Source organism: Microtus oregoni, unplaced genomic scaffold, assembly GCF_018167655.1.
Source record: "Microtus oregoni isolate MIOR12 unplaced genomic scaffold, Mior012 000028F_ref0000031, whole genome shotgun sequence".
NCBI lineage: Eukaryota > Metazoa > Chordata > Mammalia > Rodentia > Cricetidae > Microtus > Microtus oregoni.
Window position 1 is genome coordinate 13,741,210 of NW_024543087.1, and position 19,743 is coordinate 13,760,952.

General features: G+C 44.4%; 1 protein-coding gene across 1 annotated transcript in view; it reads right to left on the reverse strand.

Moving 5' to 3' along the window:
• Positions 1–1,268: 1,268 nt before the first annotated feature.
• The window catches only part of Kif9 (kinesin family member 9), a 53,774-nt gene continuing 35,299 nt past the window's right edge, over positions 1,269–19,743 (reverse strand). Inside the window, exons 16-21 of the mRNA XM_041677283.1 lie at positions 18,089–18,286; positions 15,871–16,085; positions 8,379–8,555; positions 7,981–8,096; positions 5,480–5,584; positions 1,269–1,475 (exon numbers count right to left, since the gene is read on the reverse strand). Coding sequence (XP_041533217.1) covers positions 1,425–1,475; positions 5,480–5,584; positions 7,981–8,096; positions 8,379–8,555; positions 15,871–16,085; positions 18,089–18,286 — 862 coding nt within the window. The 3' untranslated portion in view covers positions 1,269–1,424. The remainder of the gene's footprint in view (positions 1,476–5,479; positions 5,585–7,980; positions 8,097–8,378; positions 8,556–15,870; positions 16,086–18,088; positions 18,287–19,743) is intronic.

A 19,743-nucleotide genomic window follows, 5' to 3' on the forward strand; every position in this document is an offset into this window, starting at 1 on the left:
GACAACTTTAAGATACCATCTTACACCTGTCAGAATGGCTAAAATAAAAAACACCAATGATAGCCTTTGCTGGAGAGGTTGTGGAGAAAGGGGAACACTCATCCATTGCTGGTGGGAATGCAAACTTGTGCAACCACTCTAGAAAGCAGTGTGGCGGTTTCTCAGGAAATTCGGGATCAACCTACCCCTGGACCCAGCAATACCACTCTTGGGAATATACCCAAGAGATGCCCTATATACAACAAAAGTATATGCTCAACTCTGTTCATAGCAGCACTGTTTGTAATAGCCAGAACCTGGAAACAACCGAGATGCCCTTCAATGGACGAATGGATGAAGAAAGTATGGAATATATACATATTAGAGTACTACTCAGCAGTAAAAAACAATGACTTCTTGAATTTTGCATACAAATGGATGGAAATAGAAAACACTATCCTGAGTGAGGTAAGCCAGACCCAAAAAGAGGAACATGGGATGTCCTCACTCATATTTGGTTTCTAGCCATAAATAAAGGACATTGAGCCTATAATTCGCGATCCTAGAGAAGCTAAATAAGAAGGTGAACCCAAAGAAAAACATATAGGCATCCTCCTGAATATTAACCTTCATCCGGCGATGAAAGGAGACGGAGACAGAGACCCACATCGGAGCACCGGACTGAAATCTCAACGTCCAAATCAGGAGCAGAAGGAGAGAGAGCAGGAGCAAGGAACTCAGGACTGCAAGGGGTGCACCCATACAATGAGACAATGGGGATGTTCTATCAGGAACTCACCAAGGCCAGCTGGCCTGGGTCTGAAAAAGCATGGGATAAAACCGTACTAGCTGAACATAGCGGACAATGAGGACTACTGAGAACTCAAGAACAATGGCAATGGGTTTTTGATCCTACTGCACGTACTGGCTTTGGGGGAGCCTAGGCAGTTTGGATGCTCACCTTACTAGACCTGGATGGAGGTGGGTGGTCCTTGGACTTCCCACAGGTCAGGGAACCCTGATTGCTCTTCGGGCTGATGAGGGAGGGGGACTTGATCGGGGGAGGGGGAGGGAAATGGGAGGCGGTGGCGGGGAGGAGGCAGAAATCTTTAATAAATAAATAAATTATAAAAAAAATAAATAAATCCAAACTAGAAAGTAATTTTATCACTGGAGAGATGGCTTAGCAGTTAAGAAAGTAATTTTATCTTGATTTTTACATGTGGTAGCAAATTAATATCAAAATTCTGTGGATTCTATTAATATTCTGTGGAGACAAGCAAGGGTGTCCTTTGGAGGATGTTCATCCTAGCAGGCAGGCAACTGTGTGTTCTCTGGGTTTGGTCCCAGCTTGCAGCAGAGCAAGTGGCTGGAGCTCTGAGCACGTGGTTTAGCAGCTTCCTTAGAACCGACAAGAGTCGCTGGTCTTCAAGCTATTGATGAGACTATTTTCTGTGTGACTGTTGGAGGCCCACCATGGTTTTCATATGATTGTGCTGGAAGAAAAGGGAACTTGATCAGGTCTTAGCAAGGACTCACAAGCTATGACACTCACATTTACTTCATCATTCTTCCTGCAGACACTCTCTGGATAGCTCAAATTCTATAAAAAGTAACATTCCATTAGAACACTGTCATTCTTTGAATCTAAGGAAAATGTATAAAACTGTTTTTGAAATACCTGGCAGTTATGTTTAAAAGGAGATATACACTGGGCATAGTAATGCATGCCTTTAATCCCAGCACTCAGGAGGCAGAGGATATGTGTATCTCTGAGCTCTAGTCTACATAGTGAGTTCCAGGACAGCAGAGCTACATAGTAAGACCCTGTCTGAAGAAAGAAAGGGAGACAAAGGAGGCATGCATGTTTTGGATATTAAAGAATCCCTCAGCCGGGCGGTGGTGGCGCACGCCTTTAATCCCAGCACTTGGGAGGCAGAGGCAGGCAGATCTTTGTGAGTTCGAGACCAGCCTGGTCTACAAGAGCTAGTTCCAGGACAGGCTCCAAAATCACAAAGAAACCCTGTCTCGAAAAACCAAAAAAAAAAAAAAAAATCCCTCAACAGGCTCCTGTATTTGAAAGCTTAGTTTCCAGTGGTAGATCTGATCATTGAGTCACTGAGAGGTAATTGGAAAGTAAAGGCTCTGAACTAATAAATGGATTTATCCACCAATGAATCATAACCTGATAATATTATTGGAAGGTGGTGGGGCACAAGAGTTAGGACCTGGTAGGAGGATGTAGGCCAATGGGGGTGTGCCCTTAACGGTATATCATGTCCCCTAGCCCTATTTTCCTCTGCTTGAGCACATTGAGACAGGCAGCTCTCCCTGTGCTCTTCTGTTGCCACCCTGTTCTGATCTGCAAGCTTGTAACAATGGAACTGAGCACAATCTGAAACTGAGGCAAAAATAAACCTTTTTTCTTGGCTCTTCCTTTGTTTCTGTTGTTTCTAGACAGGGACTCATAAAACCCAGGCTTGGCTTGACCCTCCTGTGCAAATAAGGATGACTTTGAACTCCAGATCCTCTTGCCTCCAGCACTCCCAGCACTCAAGAGGCACAGGTAGCAGCTTTGCTTAATCCTTTTCAGCTCTTTCCCTCAGGTATTTGTCATAGCAACAGGATTCTACCTCAGAGGTTGGGCTTGCAACAGTAGCCCTCCCTCTATAGCTGCACTATTCACAAATTCTTCCCTTTCTTTTTAAATTTACATTCTGTCCTTTTAATACACTGCTAGGCTCCTTGAGAGCAGGAAGAAAAGGCTGTCATTAAAGCAGCAGGCAGGAAAGGAGCAAATGCTAAAGCTAGTTTGGACTATGGAAAGGAACTTAGCATCCCCCAGGTAAGAGGCTGAACCTGCAGTGCCAACACTAAGCTGGACTTCTCTTTTCTTTCTTGACATAGGGTCTGAATATAGCCCAATATGGCCTTGAACTCAAGATACTCCCACCTCAGCCCCCAAAATGCTAAAATTACAGGATTTGACATAAACCTGACTCAAGATGGAATTTTTCCTCTCTGTGATTCTTGGTATTGAAACCAAGGTCTACACAGGCTAGGCAAATGCTCTGTTTCTGAGCTACATATCTAGTATTCAAGCTGAAATTCTTGAAGGATATAAATGGTCCTGGGTTGATAATACGCTCTGGTAACTACAAAAAGCAAATACAAACAGTGTAGTGGTGAAAGCCTAAAATCCAGCACTTGGGAGACTGGAGCAGGAGTTCAAGGCCACCCTCTGCTACCTAGAAAGTTCAAGGCAGGCCTGAACTATATGAAACTTTGTTGCAAAGAAGGCAAAAAAAAAAAAAACCCTCCACGTTTGCTCACTCCTTTAATCCCAGCACTGAGGAGGCAGAGGCAGGTGGACCTCTAAATTCAAGGCCAGGCTGATTCTACAGATTTGAGTTCCAGGACAGCCAGGCTACAAAGAAACCCTGTACCAAAAACAAACAAAAAGAAGAGTTCAAGGTCAAGGTCATCCTGAGCTTGTGAATTTGAAGCCAGCCTAAGCTAAATGAGATGGTGTCTCTTAAAGACTCACAATGTAGCTCTTGCCTGGAACTCATTGAGAGTTCTCTCTGGAACTCTCTGCTGGCCTCAAAGAGATTCTCCTAACTCTGTCTCCTAAGGAGAGGAGACCCTGTCTTAAGAAATCAAAAGAAAGCCTGGTGGTGGTGGTGGCGCACACCTTTAATCCCAGCACTTAGGAGGCAGAGGTAGGCAGATCTCTGTGACTTTGAGGCCAGCCTGGTCTACAAGACCTACTTCCAGGACAGGATCCAAAGCCACAGAGAAACCCTGTCTCAAAAAACAAAAAAACAAAAAACAAAAAAAAAAAAATCAAAACAAAACTACAACCCCTACCAGGCCACCCTCATAAACCAAAACAAGTGTGCACTCTTCCAGAAAGAAAGTAAGTTCAATTTATATGTTTGCAGTCCTGAAGTCAAATCAAATATGAGCTTGTAACTAGCTTGGACTAGAGAGATGGCTCAGTGGTTAAGAGCATTGGCTCTTCTTCTAAAGGACCCAGGTTCAATTCTTTTTTTTTCTTTTTTCTTTTTTTTTGTTAATACTTTCTTTATTTAAGATTTATTTATTTATTATGTATACAACATTCTGCCTCGATATATGCCCGCACGCCAGAGGAGGGCGCCAGATCTCATTACAGATGGTTGTTAGCCACCATGTGGTTGCTGGGAATTGAACTCAGGACCTCCGGAAGAGCAGCCAGTGCTCTTAACCTCTGAGCCATCTCTCCAGCCCCTCAGGTTCAATTCTTATCACCCATATGGTGACTCATAACCATCTCCAGTTCTGGGGACTCTTACACCCTCTTCTGGCCTCTACATGTACCAAACATCCAAATGGTGCACAGACATACATGCCAACAAAACACCCATATGCAAATTAATTTTTAAAAAATATTCAGGGGGGGCTGGAGAGATGGCTCAGTGGTTAAGAGCATTGCCTGCTCTTCCAAAGGTCATGAGTTCAATTCCCGGCAACCACATGGTGGCTCACAACCATCTGTAATGAGGTCTGCTGCCCTCTTCTGGTCTGCAGACATACACACAGACAGAATATTGTATACTGTATACATAATAAATAAAATATAAAAAAAAAATCCAGGTATGCAAACACAGACATATATACACACTAGATATACATATGCACACAATGAAAGAAACTAAGAAAAATAGCAAACAGTGCGGAGTACGGTGGCACGCACCTGTAATCTCATCTCTTTTTTTTTTTTTTTTTTTTTTTTTTTTTTTGGTTTTTCGAGACAGGGTTTCTCTGTGGCTTTGGAGCCTGTCCTGGAATTAGCTCTGTAGACCAGGCTGGCCTCGAACTCACAGAGATCCGCCTACCTCTGCCTCCCGAGTGCTGGGATTAAAGGCGTGCGCCACCACCGCCCGGCTGTAATCTCATCTCTTGAAAAGTAGATGCAAGAGGATCAGGAGTTCAAGATTATCCTTGGATACCTAGCAAGTTTGATACCAGCCTGGGAAGCGTCTCAAACAAACCAAACAAATAACAAGAATACCCACCAGAGCACAAGAGGGTTGCACAGTATTCAGGACCTTGGTAGACTGGAGACTCGGGAGAACCACAGGCTCCACTTGTGGCTCACCAGGTCTAGTTCCACCTTGGCTACATGTGGTCCTCTGTCCCCTGCCATTTGTGCAGGATGGCCCCCTTGGACAGGCCCTTGCCCACAGACAGTGATCTTAGAGGATTTCTTTCCTAGACTGTCATGGGCTGTGAACCACCATACATGGCTGAATTAGCATTTACCAGCCATGTCCAGACCTGGTCATTATCTATGTGATCCCCCTTTCCCAACTTCCACAGTCAAGCGTTGTTCCAGTCTAGAGCCAGCAGAAAGCACCTATAGACTAAGGGTGGCACTCAATCTCCCTGGGCTGGTGCCATCACCTCCAAAGTCTTTGGGGCCCCCACCCTCACAGACATGAATGTCCCAAGTTACCTTCTGTTCTGTCTTGACTTTGGCATTGTAGAAGGAGATGGAATCAGGACCCTCAGGCAGTACAGTCTGTTGCAGCTGGCTGAACCTATCCTGGTCATCTTCTCCCTGGGAAAGACCCAACCCAGCATCGTATCTCAGCCTGGCATCATCACAATGAACCCTGGCAGGGCCTGTACTGAGCATTGGCACAGTCCCTTGCCGGGTTTGCAAATCCACACAGAGCATCTCCTTCCCTAGCACCACGTCTGCCTACATGCCACCATGTCCTGCCATGATGATAATGAACTAAACCTCTGAAACTATGAGCAAGCCCCAGTTAAACATTTTCCTTTATAACAGTTGCCATGGTGATGTGGAAAGCCATTATATATGCTGCAAATATGTGTTGCTTTTATTGGTTGATGAATAAAGCTGTGTTGGCCTATGGCAGGGCAGAATATAGCTAGGTGGGAAAGCCAAACTAAATACAGGAAAAAAGAAGGTGGAGTCTGGGAGATGCAGCAGCTGCCAGAAAAGCAAGATATGAGGTAACAAGCCACAAGACTTGTGGCAAAATATAGAATAGAAATGGGTTAATTTAAGATACAAGATTTAGTCAATAATAGCCTGAGTTAATAGGCCAAAACAGTTTATAATTAATATTAAGTCTCAGAATAGTTATTCAGGAACTGACAGGTGGGAGAGAAACCTCCAGTTACACTGGCCATAGTGTTTTTTCACAGCAACAGAAATGCTAACTAAGACTCTCTCCCTCTCAAAATTTATATAATATACATATACAAAAGCAGGAGCTTTTGTCTGCATGTACATCTGCACACCAGAAGAAAGAATTGGAATTCATGGGACTATAATTATAGATGGTTGAGAGCCACCATGTGGATGTGGGAATTGAATTGAAAGCCTCTGGAAGAGCAGCCAGTGATCTGAACCTCTGAGCCATCTCTCCAGCCCCTATGTATCTCTGGTTAAGGTTTGTTCTGGCTGGTTTTTGTCTTCTTGACATAAACCTAGATATGTCTGGGAAGAAAGACTCCAACTTAAGGAATTTGCTCCACAGGGTGGCCTTTAGGCCAGTCTCTGGGCATTTTCTTGATTAATAAAGGAAAAGTGATCCTGGGTTGTAAAGAAAGCAGACTAGGGGCTGGAGAGATGGCTCAGAGGTTAAGAGCACTGGCTGTTCTTCCAGAGATCCTAAGTTCAATTCCCAGCACCCACATGGTGGCTCACAACCATCTGTAATTTGATCTGGTTCTCTCTTCTGGCATTCAGACAGAACACTGTATACATAATAATTAATTTTTTAAAAAGCAGACTGAGGAGCTAGGGAGATGGCTCAGGTTAGGAGCACTGGCTGCTCTTCCAGAGACTTGGGTTCCACTCTCATCACTCACATAGCAGCTTAGAGCTGTAGGAACTCCAGTTCCATGGGAACCAGCACTTTTTTCTGAACTCTGAGCACCAGGCTCACAGGTAGTGCATACACATGCATACATGCAGGCAAACACTCATACACATACAGTGTTTTTAAAAAAAGACAAAGGGGTAGGGAGAAAAGCTGAGCAGCCATGGGGAGCAAGCAATTATGCAAGCTATTATCATTCCTCCATGGTCTCTGCCTTAGTTCCTATCTCTGGGTTCCTGCCCTAACTTCCTTTCATGATCTAGCTTACAGCTACAACCATAAGCTGAAATAAGCCCTCTCTTTCCCCACAGTTGCTTTGGAAACCTAACTAAGATAGGATTTTTTTTTTAAAGATTTATTTATTTATTATGTATACAACATTCTGCCTCCATGTATGCCCACATGCCAGAAGAGGGCGCCATATCTCATTACAGATGGTTGTGAGCCACCATGTGGTTGCTGGGAATTGAACTCAGGACCTCTGGAAGAGCAGCCAGTGCTCTTAACCACTGAACCATCTCTCCAGCCCTAAGATAGGATTTTTTAAACAATATTTATTTATTATGTATACAATATTCTGTCTGTGTGTATGCCTGCAGGCCAGAAGAGGGCACCAGACCCCATTACAGATGGCTGTGAGCCACCATGTGGTTGCTGGGAAATGAACTAAGGACCTTTGGAAGAGCAAGCAATGCTCTTAACCTCTGAGCCATCTCTCCAGCCCAAGATAGGATTTTTTTAAATTTATATGTGTATGTCTGTGTTGTTATATGCCACATGTGTGCTATTGCCTGCAAAGGCCAGAAGAGGATATTGGAACTGGAGCTGGAATTACAGATAGTTGTGAGCTGCCTGACATGGGTGCAGAGAACCAAAGTCAGGTCCTCTAGAAGAGCAGCAAGGACTCTTAACTGCTGGGCCATCCCTCTAGCTCTGTTTTTTGCCTTTCAATAACTGAGGAATGTACACTTGCCTCCCAACCTGGGCACTGGCAGCATTAGACATCAATTTATGGAAGAGGTAGAATTACCCACATTACTGCTTTATTTAACTCCCTGTATTTAACTCTTCACCACCTTCATACCCTTGTGCTGCTCACCAGAGACACAATCCTGTTGACAGGTACCATGCCTGGCCGGATACTGCTGCCCTGCTTCAGTGCTGCCTGAACATCCTCTGGGATGACAAAGGACTCATTGTACCAGATGTCAAATTCTGCAAGAGTCAGAGAGACAGCACTATGGGTAGGAGGGAGCCTGTGAGGAAGGAGGCAAAAGCTATGGCAGGCTCACCTCTATTTACTTCCTGCTCCAACAGCTCCCTCTTCTCATCCCCATCCCAGCCTTCATAGCCCTGAAAACCACACTCCTGAAGCCCCTGACTAAGCCCTGGCTCTTCAGTGAACAAGTCAGAGAGCACTTCCAGAATTGATACTTGGCCTTGCCCTGAGGCCTCTCTTGACCTCAAGGCGCCAGCAAACCTCCCCAATTGGAATACCCAGGAGCAGGCGGTGGCGACACTGATCCACCAGGCGCTGGCAGTACTGGATCTCAGCTCTGAGGTCTCGCAGTTCTTGGTACTCATTTCGATACTGCTTCTTCAGGTCTTTGAGCTTCAGGATCAGCAGAAATTCCTCCTCGTCGATGATCATCAGGCCTTTGTTTTCGTACTCACCTGCCGGGTGATGGGAGAGGTCAGGAATGAGGCAGTTGTCATTCAGAGTAGGAGAAGGAAGTTGTTCCAAAAAGAAGGCAATGTTGGAGAGATGGCTCAGTCATTAAGAGCACTGGCTGCTCTTCCAGAGGTTCTGAGATCAATTCCCAGTAACCATATGGTGGCTCACAACCATCTGTAATGAGATCTGGTGCCTTCTGGCATGCGGGCATACATGGAGGTAGAATGTTGTATATATAATAAATAAATAAATCTAAAAAAAAAAGGACAATGTTGACAGATCCCATGTGGCAGAGGCATGGGTGGGTGTAACAAGGAGTGGGCAAAGCACAAGAAGGCTAGGCCATGCCAGCACACCCACAGGTAGGTGCTCATTAGCTCAGTGGGGACTGACTGGTATTTCAGAACAAACAGGAGGGATAGTGGACAAAGGAGAGGACAGAGAGGAGTCATTTATCAAGCTTATTTTGATCTTATCCCATCAGCCAAAGATATTCGTTCTTTTTTTTAAGATTTATTTATTTATTATGCATACAATGTTCCTCCTACATGTACAGCTCCATGCCAGAAGATGGCACCAGATCTCATGACAGATGGTTGTGAGCCACTACGTGGTTGCTGGGAATTGAACTCAGGACCTCTGGAAGACCTGCTGGTGCTCTTAGGCTCTGAGCCCCATCTCTCCAGCCCCCCCCCCTTTTTTTTAACAATTTTTTATGGTTTATTTAACTTTTATGTGCATTGGTGTGAAGGTGTCAGATCCCTTGCAACTCGATCTTCAGACAGCTGTGAGCTGCCATGTAGGTGCTGGGAATTGAACCGGGTCCTCTGGAAGAGCAGTCAAGTGCTTTTAACCATTGAGCCATCACTCCAGCCCCCAAGATATTCATTCTTTAAAGACTTTTTTCTTTAGAGTCAAATAAATAAATAGGGGCTGGAGAGATGGCTCAGTGGTTAAGAACTGGATGCTCCTCCAGAGGACCTGGGTTCTAATTACTAGCACCCACATGGCAGCTCACAACTGTATGCAACTCCAGGTCCTGGGGAGTGACACCCTCACATAAATATACACGTGCAGGGCAAAACACCAAAACACAAAATTAAGATAAATAAAGATAGATAAGATAGACAGCTAGGAAGGTAGGTAGGTAGATCAGTCAATCCTCAGGAATTAGTAGGAGGCGAATATAGAAAGTAGACATTAATTTTCTAGGGTTATAGGACAGCCTGAAGCTGGCAGCAGTGGCCAAATCTTGGTGTGTGTGTGTGTGTGTGTGTGTGTGTGTGTGTGTGTGTAACATGCTCACCCCAAGTCTTAGACCATGAAAACTTGCATTCCTGAAAGGCCCAGACCTCTAATATAACCTATGCACCTTGTCCTGACCTTTCTTTCCAGGCAGGGCTCATGGATGAAGGTCACCTAGTAGGTGAGCCTGATGGACAAAGCTTTGGACCTGGGGTTGCTCCTTTTTCTTTTTCTTTTTTTTAGGTTTATTTATTTATTATGTATACAGTGTTTTGCCTGCATGTATGCTGCAGGCCAGAAGAGGGCACCAGATCTCATTCTAGATGGTCGTGAGCCACCATGTGATTGCAGGGAATTGAACTCAGGACCTCAGGAAAAGCAGGCAGTACTCTTAACCTCTGAGCCATCTCTCCAGCCCCTCCTTTTTTCTATCAAACCTGGGAAGATTAGAACTCTGTAGCATGTTGGCTGGCTTTCCTCCATTCTGGCTTCAGGGATTAGTTGTGCTATTAGCCATTGACTTTGTCAGTTTGGTGAGAGTTGCTAGGTTAAAATAAAATAATATTGTCTGAAAAATTACTCCCTTGGCTGGCTACTACCCATAGCATCTGGAATCTTTTTTTTTTTTGTTTTTGTTTTTGTTTTTTGAGACAGGGTTTCTCTGTGGTTTTGGAGCCTGTCCTGGAACTAGCTCTTGTATACCAGGCTGGTCTCGAACTCACAGAGATCCGCCTGCCTCTGCCTCCCGAGTGCTGGGATTAAAGGCATGCGCCACCACCGCCCGACAGCATCTGGAATCTTAACAAAGGAGTCATATCAAACTGTTCCGTCCCTGATGTGTGGTTTGCATATGGCCTGGGATGTGTGTCTAGGGTGCAAGAGCACTCCCCAGATCCTACAGAGCAGTCTTCTGACTTCCACACATGTGTATAAGGAGGTAGGGAAAGACTCAGACATGAAAATGACCCTGCATCATTAATGGAGATGCAAGGCTCCCAACTCAAGGATCTGGGATCTGGGGTAGGAGTCAGGTCCCTCATCCTCACTGCAGAGACCTGCTGTGAGCTCTGTGCCATGGGACATCTCTGACATGATATGCACAGTTCTCCTTCGAAATGGAGGGGTGACTGGACATATTTTTTTAAGATTTATTTATTTATCATGTATACAGTATTCTAGCATATGTACCTACAAGCCAGAAGAGGGCACCAAACCTCATTATAGATGAATGTGAGCCACCATGTGATTGCTGGGAATTGAACTCAGAACCTCTGGAAGAGCAGCTAGTGCTCTTATCCTCTGAGCCATCTCTCCAGCCCAAGAACTTTAGGTTGCTATTTTATTTTATTTTGTATTTATTATTATTATTTATTATTTATTTATTTTGGCTTTTCAAGATAGGGTTTCTCTGTAGCTTTGGAGTCTGTCCTGGAACTAGCTCTTGTAGACCAGGCTAGCCTCGAATTTACAAGAGTTCCGCCTGCCTCTGCCTCCCAAGTGCTGGGATTAAAGGTGTGTGTGTGTGTGCCGCCACTGCCCTGACTGGACATCTTTAGTACTACCCAGGGGTTCTCTTTTTTTTTTTAAGATTTATTTATTTATTAAGTATACAGTGGTTTGCCTGCCTGTGGGCCAGAAGAGGGAACTAGATCTTATTACAGATGGTTGTGAGCCACCATGTGGTTGCTGGGAATTGAACTCAGGACCTTTGGAAGAGCAAGCAGTGCTCTTAACCTCTAAGCCATCTCTCCAGCCCTACCCAGGGGTTCTCTGGTTGCCTCCTCAGGGGGAAGACAAACTGAAAGATGATTTCCTTTTTTTCTTTTAAAAATTATTTATTTTTATTCTATGTGCATTGGTGTTTTACCTGTATGTATGTCTGTGTGGGGGTGTCAGAACCTCTGGAACTGGAGTTACAGATGGTTGTGAGTTGCCATGTGGGTGGTGAGAATTGAACCTGGGTCCTCTGGAAGAGCAGCCAGTGCTCTTAACTACTGAACCTTCTCTCTAGGCCCCTTTTCTCTAAAAAAAACCAAACAACTAATGTTCAGCTGAAAAATGTTTTGATAGTGATAAAATCAAATATATACTCACATATGCATGTATGTGTTGTGGAATATTTGTACACTATAAGAAGATGTATTGCTGTGATTGGTTTACTAAAGCGCTGACTGGCAAATCGCTAGGCAAGATAAGATTTCCAGGAAGAGAGAAAGGAAGAGGAGGGGAAATCTATATGTGTGGATTATGCGAGACATGCCAGGAGACAGGGAACAAATTGGCTATACAGAAGTGGAAAAGAAGTTAAAAAAAACAAACATTGATTAACAGAAGCAGATTGATTTAAGTTATAGGAACTAGTTGGGGGCAAGCCTCAGCTAAGGCCAAGTTTTCATAATTAATATAAAGTCTACATGTCATTTTGGGAGCTGGCTAGCAGAACAGAGAAAGACATGACATGTATGTGTGTTTCCTTTCTCTCTGTTTCTTTCAACTCTGCAACCCATGCTGACCTGGAATTCATTAAATAACCCAGGTTGGACTCAAACATTCAGTGATTCTTCTTCTGCCTCCCAAGTGCTGGGATTATAGGCATAAGCCACCATCCTGGCAAATTTTAAAGCATTTTAAAAATACCCTTTATTCCACAGATGAGCACATGCCTGTAATTTTAGCTGAGGCAGACAAGCATCGGTCGTCCTAGGCTACATATTGGGTCAGCCTAGCTCACTTGGGAGCCTGTCTCAAAAAAAATCCTTATTTCACCATCATTTCACTTTGGAGAAATATCCATTTTCACTGAGTTAGGTGGAAGGCAGAAGTGGGAGAATCTCAAGTTCAAGACGGTGTCACAAAATGCTGTAGACATGGCTCAGTGGTTAGGTGTGCTTACTGCTCTTGCAAAGGACCCAATTATGTTTCCCAGCACCCACACCAGATGGCTCACAACTGCCTATAATCCAATTCCAGGAAAAGTGACACCTCTTGGCTCTGCAGGCACCTGCACTCATGTGTACATACCTATATACAAACATATACATACTTTAAAAAAATTTAAAGGATAAATTATGTCACAGTGCATGCATCCCTTTAAATAAGTAAATTTATCATCAGGGTCTGTGTTATCATTTTTTTGTTTTGTTTTTCTTGTTTTTTTTTTTTTCTTGGCAGGGCTTCTCTGTGTCATAGCCCTAGCTGTCCTGGAACTAGCTCTTGTAGACCAGGCTGGCCTTGAACTCACAGAGCTCCGCCGGCCTCTGCCCTTCCAAGTGCTGGGATTAAAGGCGTGCGCCACCACTGCCTGGCTTTTTTGTTGTTGTTGTTTTTCAAGACAGGGTTTCACTGTGTAGCCCTGGCCATCCTGGAACTCACTCTTGTAGTTCAGGCTGGCCTGGAATTCACAGAGATCTGCTTGTCTCTGCCTCCCAAGTGCTGGGATTAAAGGTGTGGGCCACCACTGCCTGGCTAAAGGTTGTTTTTTTTAAAAAAAAAATTAAATTTGTATTGGTGTGAAGAGTTAGTTCCAGGACAGGTACCAAAGCTACAGAGAAACCCTGTCTCAAAAATCTAAAAAAAAACAAAAAAACAAAAAACAAAAAAACTTTTAAGTTAAAAAATTCTCTCTCTCTCTTTCTGTGTGTGTGTGTGTGTGTCTATGTTTGTACCAGAGGGCATAGGTGAGGGTCAGAGGACAACTTATAGGGGTCAGTTCTGTCCTTTTACTGTGTGAGTTTGTGGTCTCTGGGAGGCCAGAGAGAAGTCCTAACCCTGGGCCATCTTCGCAGCCTCCAGGGAGCCATTCCAACAGCGTTTAAAGTTTAGTTTAATCTCTTACCCAGGGTCTCAGACAACTATGGTTGGCCTCAGTGTGTGGCAATCCTCTGACTTCTTCCTCTTAAATGCTTGGATTATAACAATGCATCCCCATGCTTAACTGAATCCCCCTTCCAGAGTCAGGTTATCACTCAGTAAAATGCAGGCTCAAGCTGGGAGTTGTGGTGTACTCTGGAGGTGTAGGCAGGTGGACCTCTCTGAGTTCATGGCCAGCCTGGTCTACAAAGAGAATTCCAAGATAGGCTCCAAGCTACACAGAGAAACCCTGTCTCAAAAAACAAAGAAAGAGCCGGGTGGTGGTGGCGCACGCCTTTAATCCCAGCACTTGGAAGGGCAGAGGCAGAGGCAGGTGGATTTCTGTGAGTTCGAGACCAGCCTGGTCTACAAGAGCTAGTTCCAGGACAGGCTCCAAAACCACAGAGAAACCCTGTCTCGAAAAAACAAAAAAAAAAAACAAAAAAAAAAACAAACAAAAAAAACAAAGAAAGAAAGAAAGAAAAACTCTACCCTTGATGAGCTGTCACAAATCAGTCCTCAGCATACTCAGCTTGACTGTTCCCGACCCACAGTACAGGTGTAGACGATGTGCAACACTGGGAGGTCAAGTTCAGGCCACCCATGTCAGCACTGTCTCCATGGAGGATTCTTGCTCACTCTCTCTACCTGGTGAAAAGACTTCCTGCTCTAGGGGACAAGCCTGCCAGGCTAGCACAAGTGTCAGGAGTCTCACTGATGTCAGATCAGTCGGCCTTCTGGCGCCCTTATTCTCATTTCTTGAGGTTCCCAGCAGTATGCCTACCACAACTGAACTACCGTCAGCAAAAGGAGAGCAGACTTGAAGGGGTCACTAACTGCCCATCTCCTGAGGAGTCTGCTTCCGGGTCATAAAAATATGAAAGCCTAATGGTCCATTTTCAAAGGTGCCTTCAATCAGCTTAGATCCAACTGTGGGTGAAAAGATGACTCTGGGTCCCTGCCCACATTGGCTAAAGTATTAACTGCCAAAATTGCTTCATGACCTGCAGACATGATGGGTTTATGCTCCCAAAAAGCTTTACAATAAACAGAATGTAAAATGTAGACATAAACCCATGCATGTCTTTGTTAAGAAATTAAGAAATTTAGTGTCTGATGATTTATCATAGTGTACCCTCCAGGGTAGAGTTCAGGTGAGCTCTGTGGGTTCAAGGCCAGAGAGTTCCAGGACGCCCAGAGCTACACAGAAAGACCCTGTCTCAAAACAAACAAACAAACAAAAACCTACCCTTCTGAATACTCAGCCAGTAAGGAAAGTGAGGGGAGACCTGCATTCAGGGTTATTAAAAACTTTCTTTGTGTGGTAGGCAGAGGCAGGTGGAAGCCTGGTCTACAGTGCGAATTCCGAATTCCAGGACAGCCAGGGCCACACAGAGAAACCCTGTCTCTAAAAATAAAAACAAAAGCTGGGCAGTGGTGGCGCATGCCTTTCTTTCATCCCAGCACAGGGAGGCAGAAGCAGGCAGATCTCTGTTGAGGCCAGCCTGGTCTATAAGAGCTAGTTCCAGGACAGGCCTGCAAAGCTACAGAGAAACCCTGTCTTGAAAAACAGACAGACAAACAAACAAACAAAAAAAACCCAAACAAACAAAAACCCAACTTTCTTTGCCATTTTCATCTCTGTCAATGTCCTCTTTGCAGGTTATAAAATGAATTGCCGGGCTGGAGAGATGGCTCAGTGGTTAAGAGCACCAGCTGCTCTTCCAGAGGTCCTGAGTTCAATTCCCAGCAACCACATGGTGGTTTATAACCATCTGTACTGAGATCTGGCGCCCTCCTCTGGCGTGCGGGCATACATGGAGGCAGAATGTTGTATACATAATAAATAAATAAATCTTTAAAAAAATAAATAAATAAAATGAATTGCCTCGCTTTCTCTACTGAGCCTCCAGCATTCATTAGGAGTGTGTGGAACTTTGTTCCTGCAGGGTCAAGGGCCAGTTTCTCCATGAATAACAGCACATTTCAGGAGGAAGACTCAGCAGTTAGTTCTGAAATGATTCAGTAAGCAGGAATGTTGGCAAAGGCTAGCTGTCAGGAGGGGCTGCCTAGAGCCTAGTAGATGACATAGGTCTGTAACCTACAGCCCTCTATTGGTCCCTTCCCATCTTGGTCCTTTAGTGCTCAAGGCTGCCACACACTTACCCTATGATGATCTGAGTCCCCACATCACCCTGACCATCTTCCCCTCACATCTACCTTGCTTCTCCCGAAGTGACTTCTGGAAATTCAGTGCATCCTTGGTCACATCAATCTCCCGCTTGATGACATTGATGCGCTGGGTGGTTTCGCTGGCCCTTTTCCTCCGTTCATTCAAGATGGATTTGTTTTCTTTGAAGATGCGGTTGATCTCACTACCTCGTTCATTCTTAAAATCTTCAAAGGCCACAGGTTTAGAGGGTGGGGTGCTGGGTCTGGGGACAGAGGGAGAAGTCAAAGAGGAACAAGAAGTGGAACAGCTGCCTTAGAGGCAAAGGTACTTCCTCTTTCTTCCCTATGACTTCTGAGGTCCTAGGCATTATTTGTTTCAGATGGAAGTTAGTCTGTAGAAATCAGTCCCTCATCTCTGTTCTATGGACCATGCCCATTGCAGAAATTGAGGAAAGGAAAGAAATGGAAAACAAAATCACCATCACCTATCTGGATCCAGAATCTGTTGAATCTCTTAAGATTTCTTTAATACATTTTTAAATGGGTGAAGCCACACAAACTATATGATCTTTTCTTTTTCTCACTGAGGCATTATTTCATGGTATTAAAATTTCTTTGAGTAGGTGGTGGTGGTGTACACCTTTAATCTCAGCACTTAGGAGGCAGAGGCAGGTGGATCTCTGAGTTCAAGGCCAGCCTGGTCTACAGAGCAAGTTCCAGGACAGCCAGGGCTACACAGAAAAACCCTGTCTCAAAAAACAAAAAAATAAAAAATAAAAAAATAAAGAAACCTCAAAGTTTCCTAGTGACAAACTTCTTCCAACAAAGGTCTTCTAATCCTTCTAAGCCTATCAAAGAGTTTCACTCCGCTCGGGAGGCAGAGGCAGGCGGATCTCTGTGAGTTCGAGACCAGCCTGGTATACAGAGCGAGTTCCAGGACAGGCTCCAAAGCCACAGAGAAACCCTGTCTCGAAAAACCAAAAAAAAAAAAAAAAAAAAAAAAAAAAAAAAAAAAAAAAAGAGTTTCATTCCATTCCCTGGTGACTAAGCATTCAGATACATGGGGTCATTCTTAGTCAAACCAGCACAAAAATCCATGAGAATTAGAAAGTAAATAACTCATAACTCTCAGGAAGTTTCTGAGACTAAAAGATTTACCAGTCCCTCTTCTCCAAGGTTATAGAAACAGTAACTGCTGGACTTGTCCAGCTGTCTACAAGTCACACAGTTCTAGGGATGTAGCTGTTATGAGTCATCACCAAGGCTGGGGTAGGCATTTGGTGATGCAGGTGCCTTTAAGTCAGTCACCCACGCTCCTGTAAGAAACCCCAACGGAGTCATTGGTTTGCTACCTTGAACTTGGTGGCACTGTTAGTTTGTCCGCTCACTGGTTCCCTATCTAGATAGAGTAAGCAGATACCGGTTCATGTCTCCTCAAGAAAAGTCTCATACAACACCCCAGAACCCACATAAGAAGCCAAGCATCATATCTATACCTCCAGCACTAGGCCACAAAAACAGATGTGAAAGGGTGCCTATCAGCCAGGTTAGCTTCCACTTAGTGAGAGGTTATGTCTCAAGGTTTACAGCAGAGTGCAAGGGGAAGGAAGACACTAGGTGCACTGTGCTGCTCAGGCCTTAGCATGCACACACATAGGTACACTCATGTGATTGCACCATACATAATCCCATGTACAAAACTCTCTGGGAACCACAGTTAATGTGATACAACTCTTGGCACAGAGGGATGTGGACTGATGTTGGCAATTTATTTGAAATGCATTTTAAAAAAGACAACACAAGATTGAACAAATGTAATAGCCTGCCAACAGAAACTAGTGGGCTCTCGGTGTAAAATAATTGATACACGTGTTGAAGTTCTAACACAATTTATTTATTTGTGTATGCGCACACATGCACACCATAGCACATGTATGGAGGTCAGAGGACAACTTGTGGGAGTTGGTTTTCTCCTTCCACCATGTATGTCCTGGGTATTGAACTCAGGTCATCAGAATTGGTAGCAAGTGCCTTTGCTGACTCAGCTATTTCCCCAGCCCCTAAAATGATTCTTTGTGCACCTTGGAAGACTGAGGCTGGACTATTTTGCATGCATATATGTTACCACATTTCTTCCTTTTGGCCTCTCTCTGTCCCCGTTTATTTCTTTTCTGTTGTACACACCTTTTACTTACCATATAAGGATCACACTCTGGTTTGGTGTGATCTGATCTGGTGGAAGACCTACCCGTCTTTAGATGGTTACCTGGGTGGGCGCAACTCTTCCTTAGGAGAGTCTGAGGGAAGGGGTTCAATACTGGACGTCTCCCTGTCTCGTGGAAACATGTCTTTGATATCCCCATCTTTGGAAGATGGGGGGATCAGCTGGGTCTTGGAGATGGAAATCACATCTAAGTCCTTGCCACTCACAGGGCTGCTGGCACCTTCCTTTCTTGCTGAGGAGCTGAAAAACAGTCAGGGAAACATCATGGCTCAGGCCCATAAGCACCACATAAACTGATATGGGATCATACCTGTGTTTTCCCATCAACACCACATAAACTGGACATGGGATCATACCCGTGTATTCCCATCAATGGAATGGGAAGTGAGAACTAAGACCTAGGATGAGAGCTTGTTCACGTCTACTAAACCAAGCAACCTACCACATTCAGTTTGCCTGTTTATTTTACTTATGTATTGTTTATTATCTATCTATCTATCTATCTATCTATCAAGATAAAGTCTTATATGTAGCCCTGGCTGGCCTAGAACTCACAGGGATCTGCCTGCTTCTACCTCCTAAGTGTTCAAATTAAAGGAGTACACTATTATACCTTGCATCTGGCCACTCCTATCTTTTAAAAAATATGTATATGTATGTGGGCATGTACCTGAGGGCGGTACCCTAGGAGGTCAGATGTCAGATGTCCCTGGAGATAGACAGTTGTGAACCACCTGATGGGTACTGGGTCCTGAGCTCAGATCCTCTCCATGAGCTATATGCATTTTTTCCTTCCTTCTTTTAGAGTAAGAGGATTGCATGTATCTCAGGTTCTTAGAACTCCCTAGGTAGCTAAGGAGATTTTGTCCTTTCCCTCTTCCTGATGGGAATACAGGAGTATGATCCCATGTCCACTTTATGTGGTGTTGATGGAAATACACGGGTATGATCCCATGTCAGTTTATATGGTGTTGATGGGAATACACAGGTATGATCCCATGTCAGTTTATGTGGTGCTTACAGGAATACACAGGTATGATCCCATGTCAGTTTATGTGGTGTTGATGGGAATACACGGGTATGATCCCATGTCAGTTTATGTGGTGTTGATGGGAAAACACAGGTATGATCCCATGTCAGTTTATGTGGTGTTGATGGGAATACACAGGTATGATCCCATGTCAGTTTATGTGGTGTTGATGGGAAAACACGGGTATGATCCCATGTCAGTTTATGTGGTGTTGATGGGAAAACACAAGTATGATCCCATGTCAGTTTATGTGGTGTTGATGGGAATACACAGGTATGATCCCATGTCAGTTTATGTGGTGCTTACAGGAATACACAGGTATGATCCCATGTCAGTTTATGTGGTGCTTACAGGAATACACGGGTATGATCCCATGTCAGTTTATGTGGTGCTTACAGGAATACACAGGTATGATCCCATGTCAGTTTATGTGGTGCTGACTACCAAAGCCAGGCCTTTGTGCCTGCTAGGCAAGCGCTCCACCAGCAGAGCTGCATCCCCACACCTCCGTCTCATTCTTCCTTTGTCTGTGCCCCCTTCTTTCTGTTTCCCTCTTCCTTCCTTCTTTTTTTTGGGGGGGTGGTGGTTGTACCATGTACCCCAAGTGGCCTCAAACTTATAATCTTCTTTTTTAAACTTTATTATTACTGTCTGTGAGAGAGTCCAT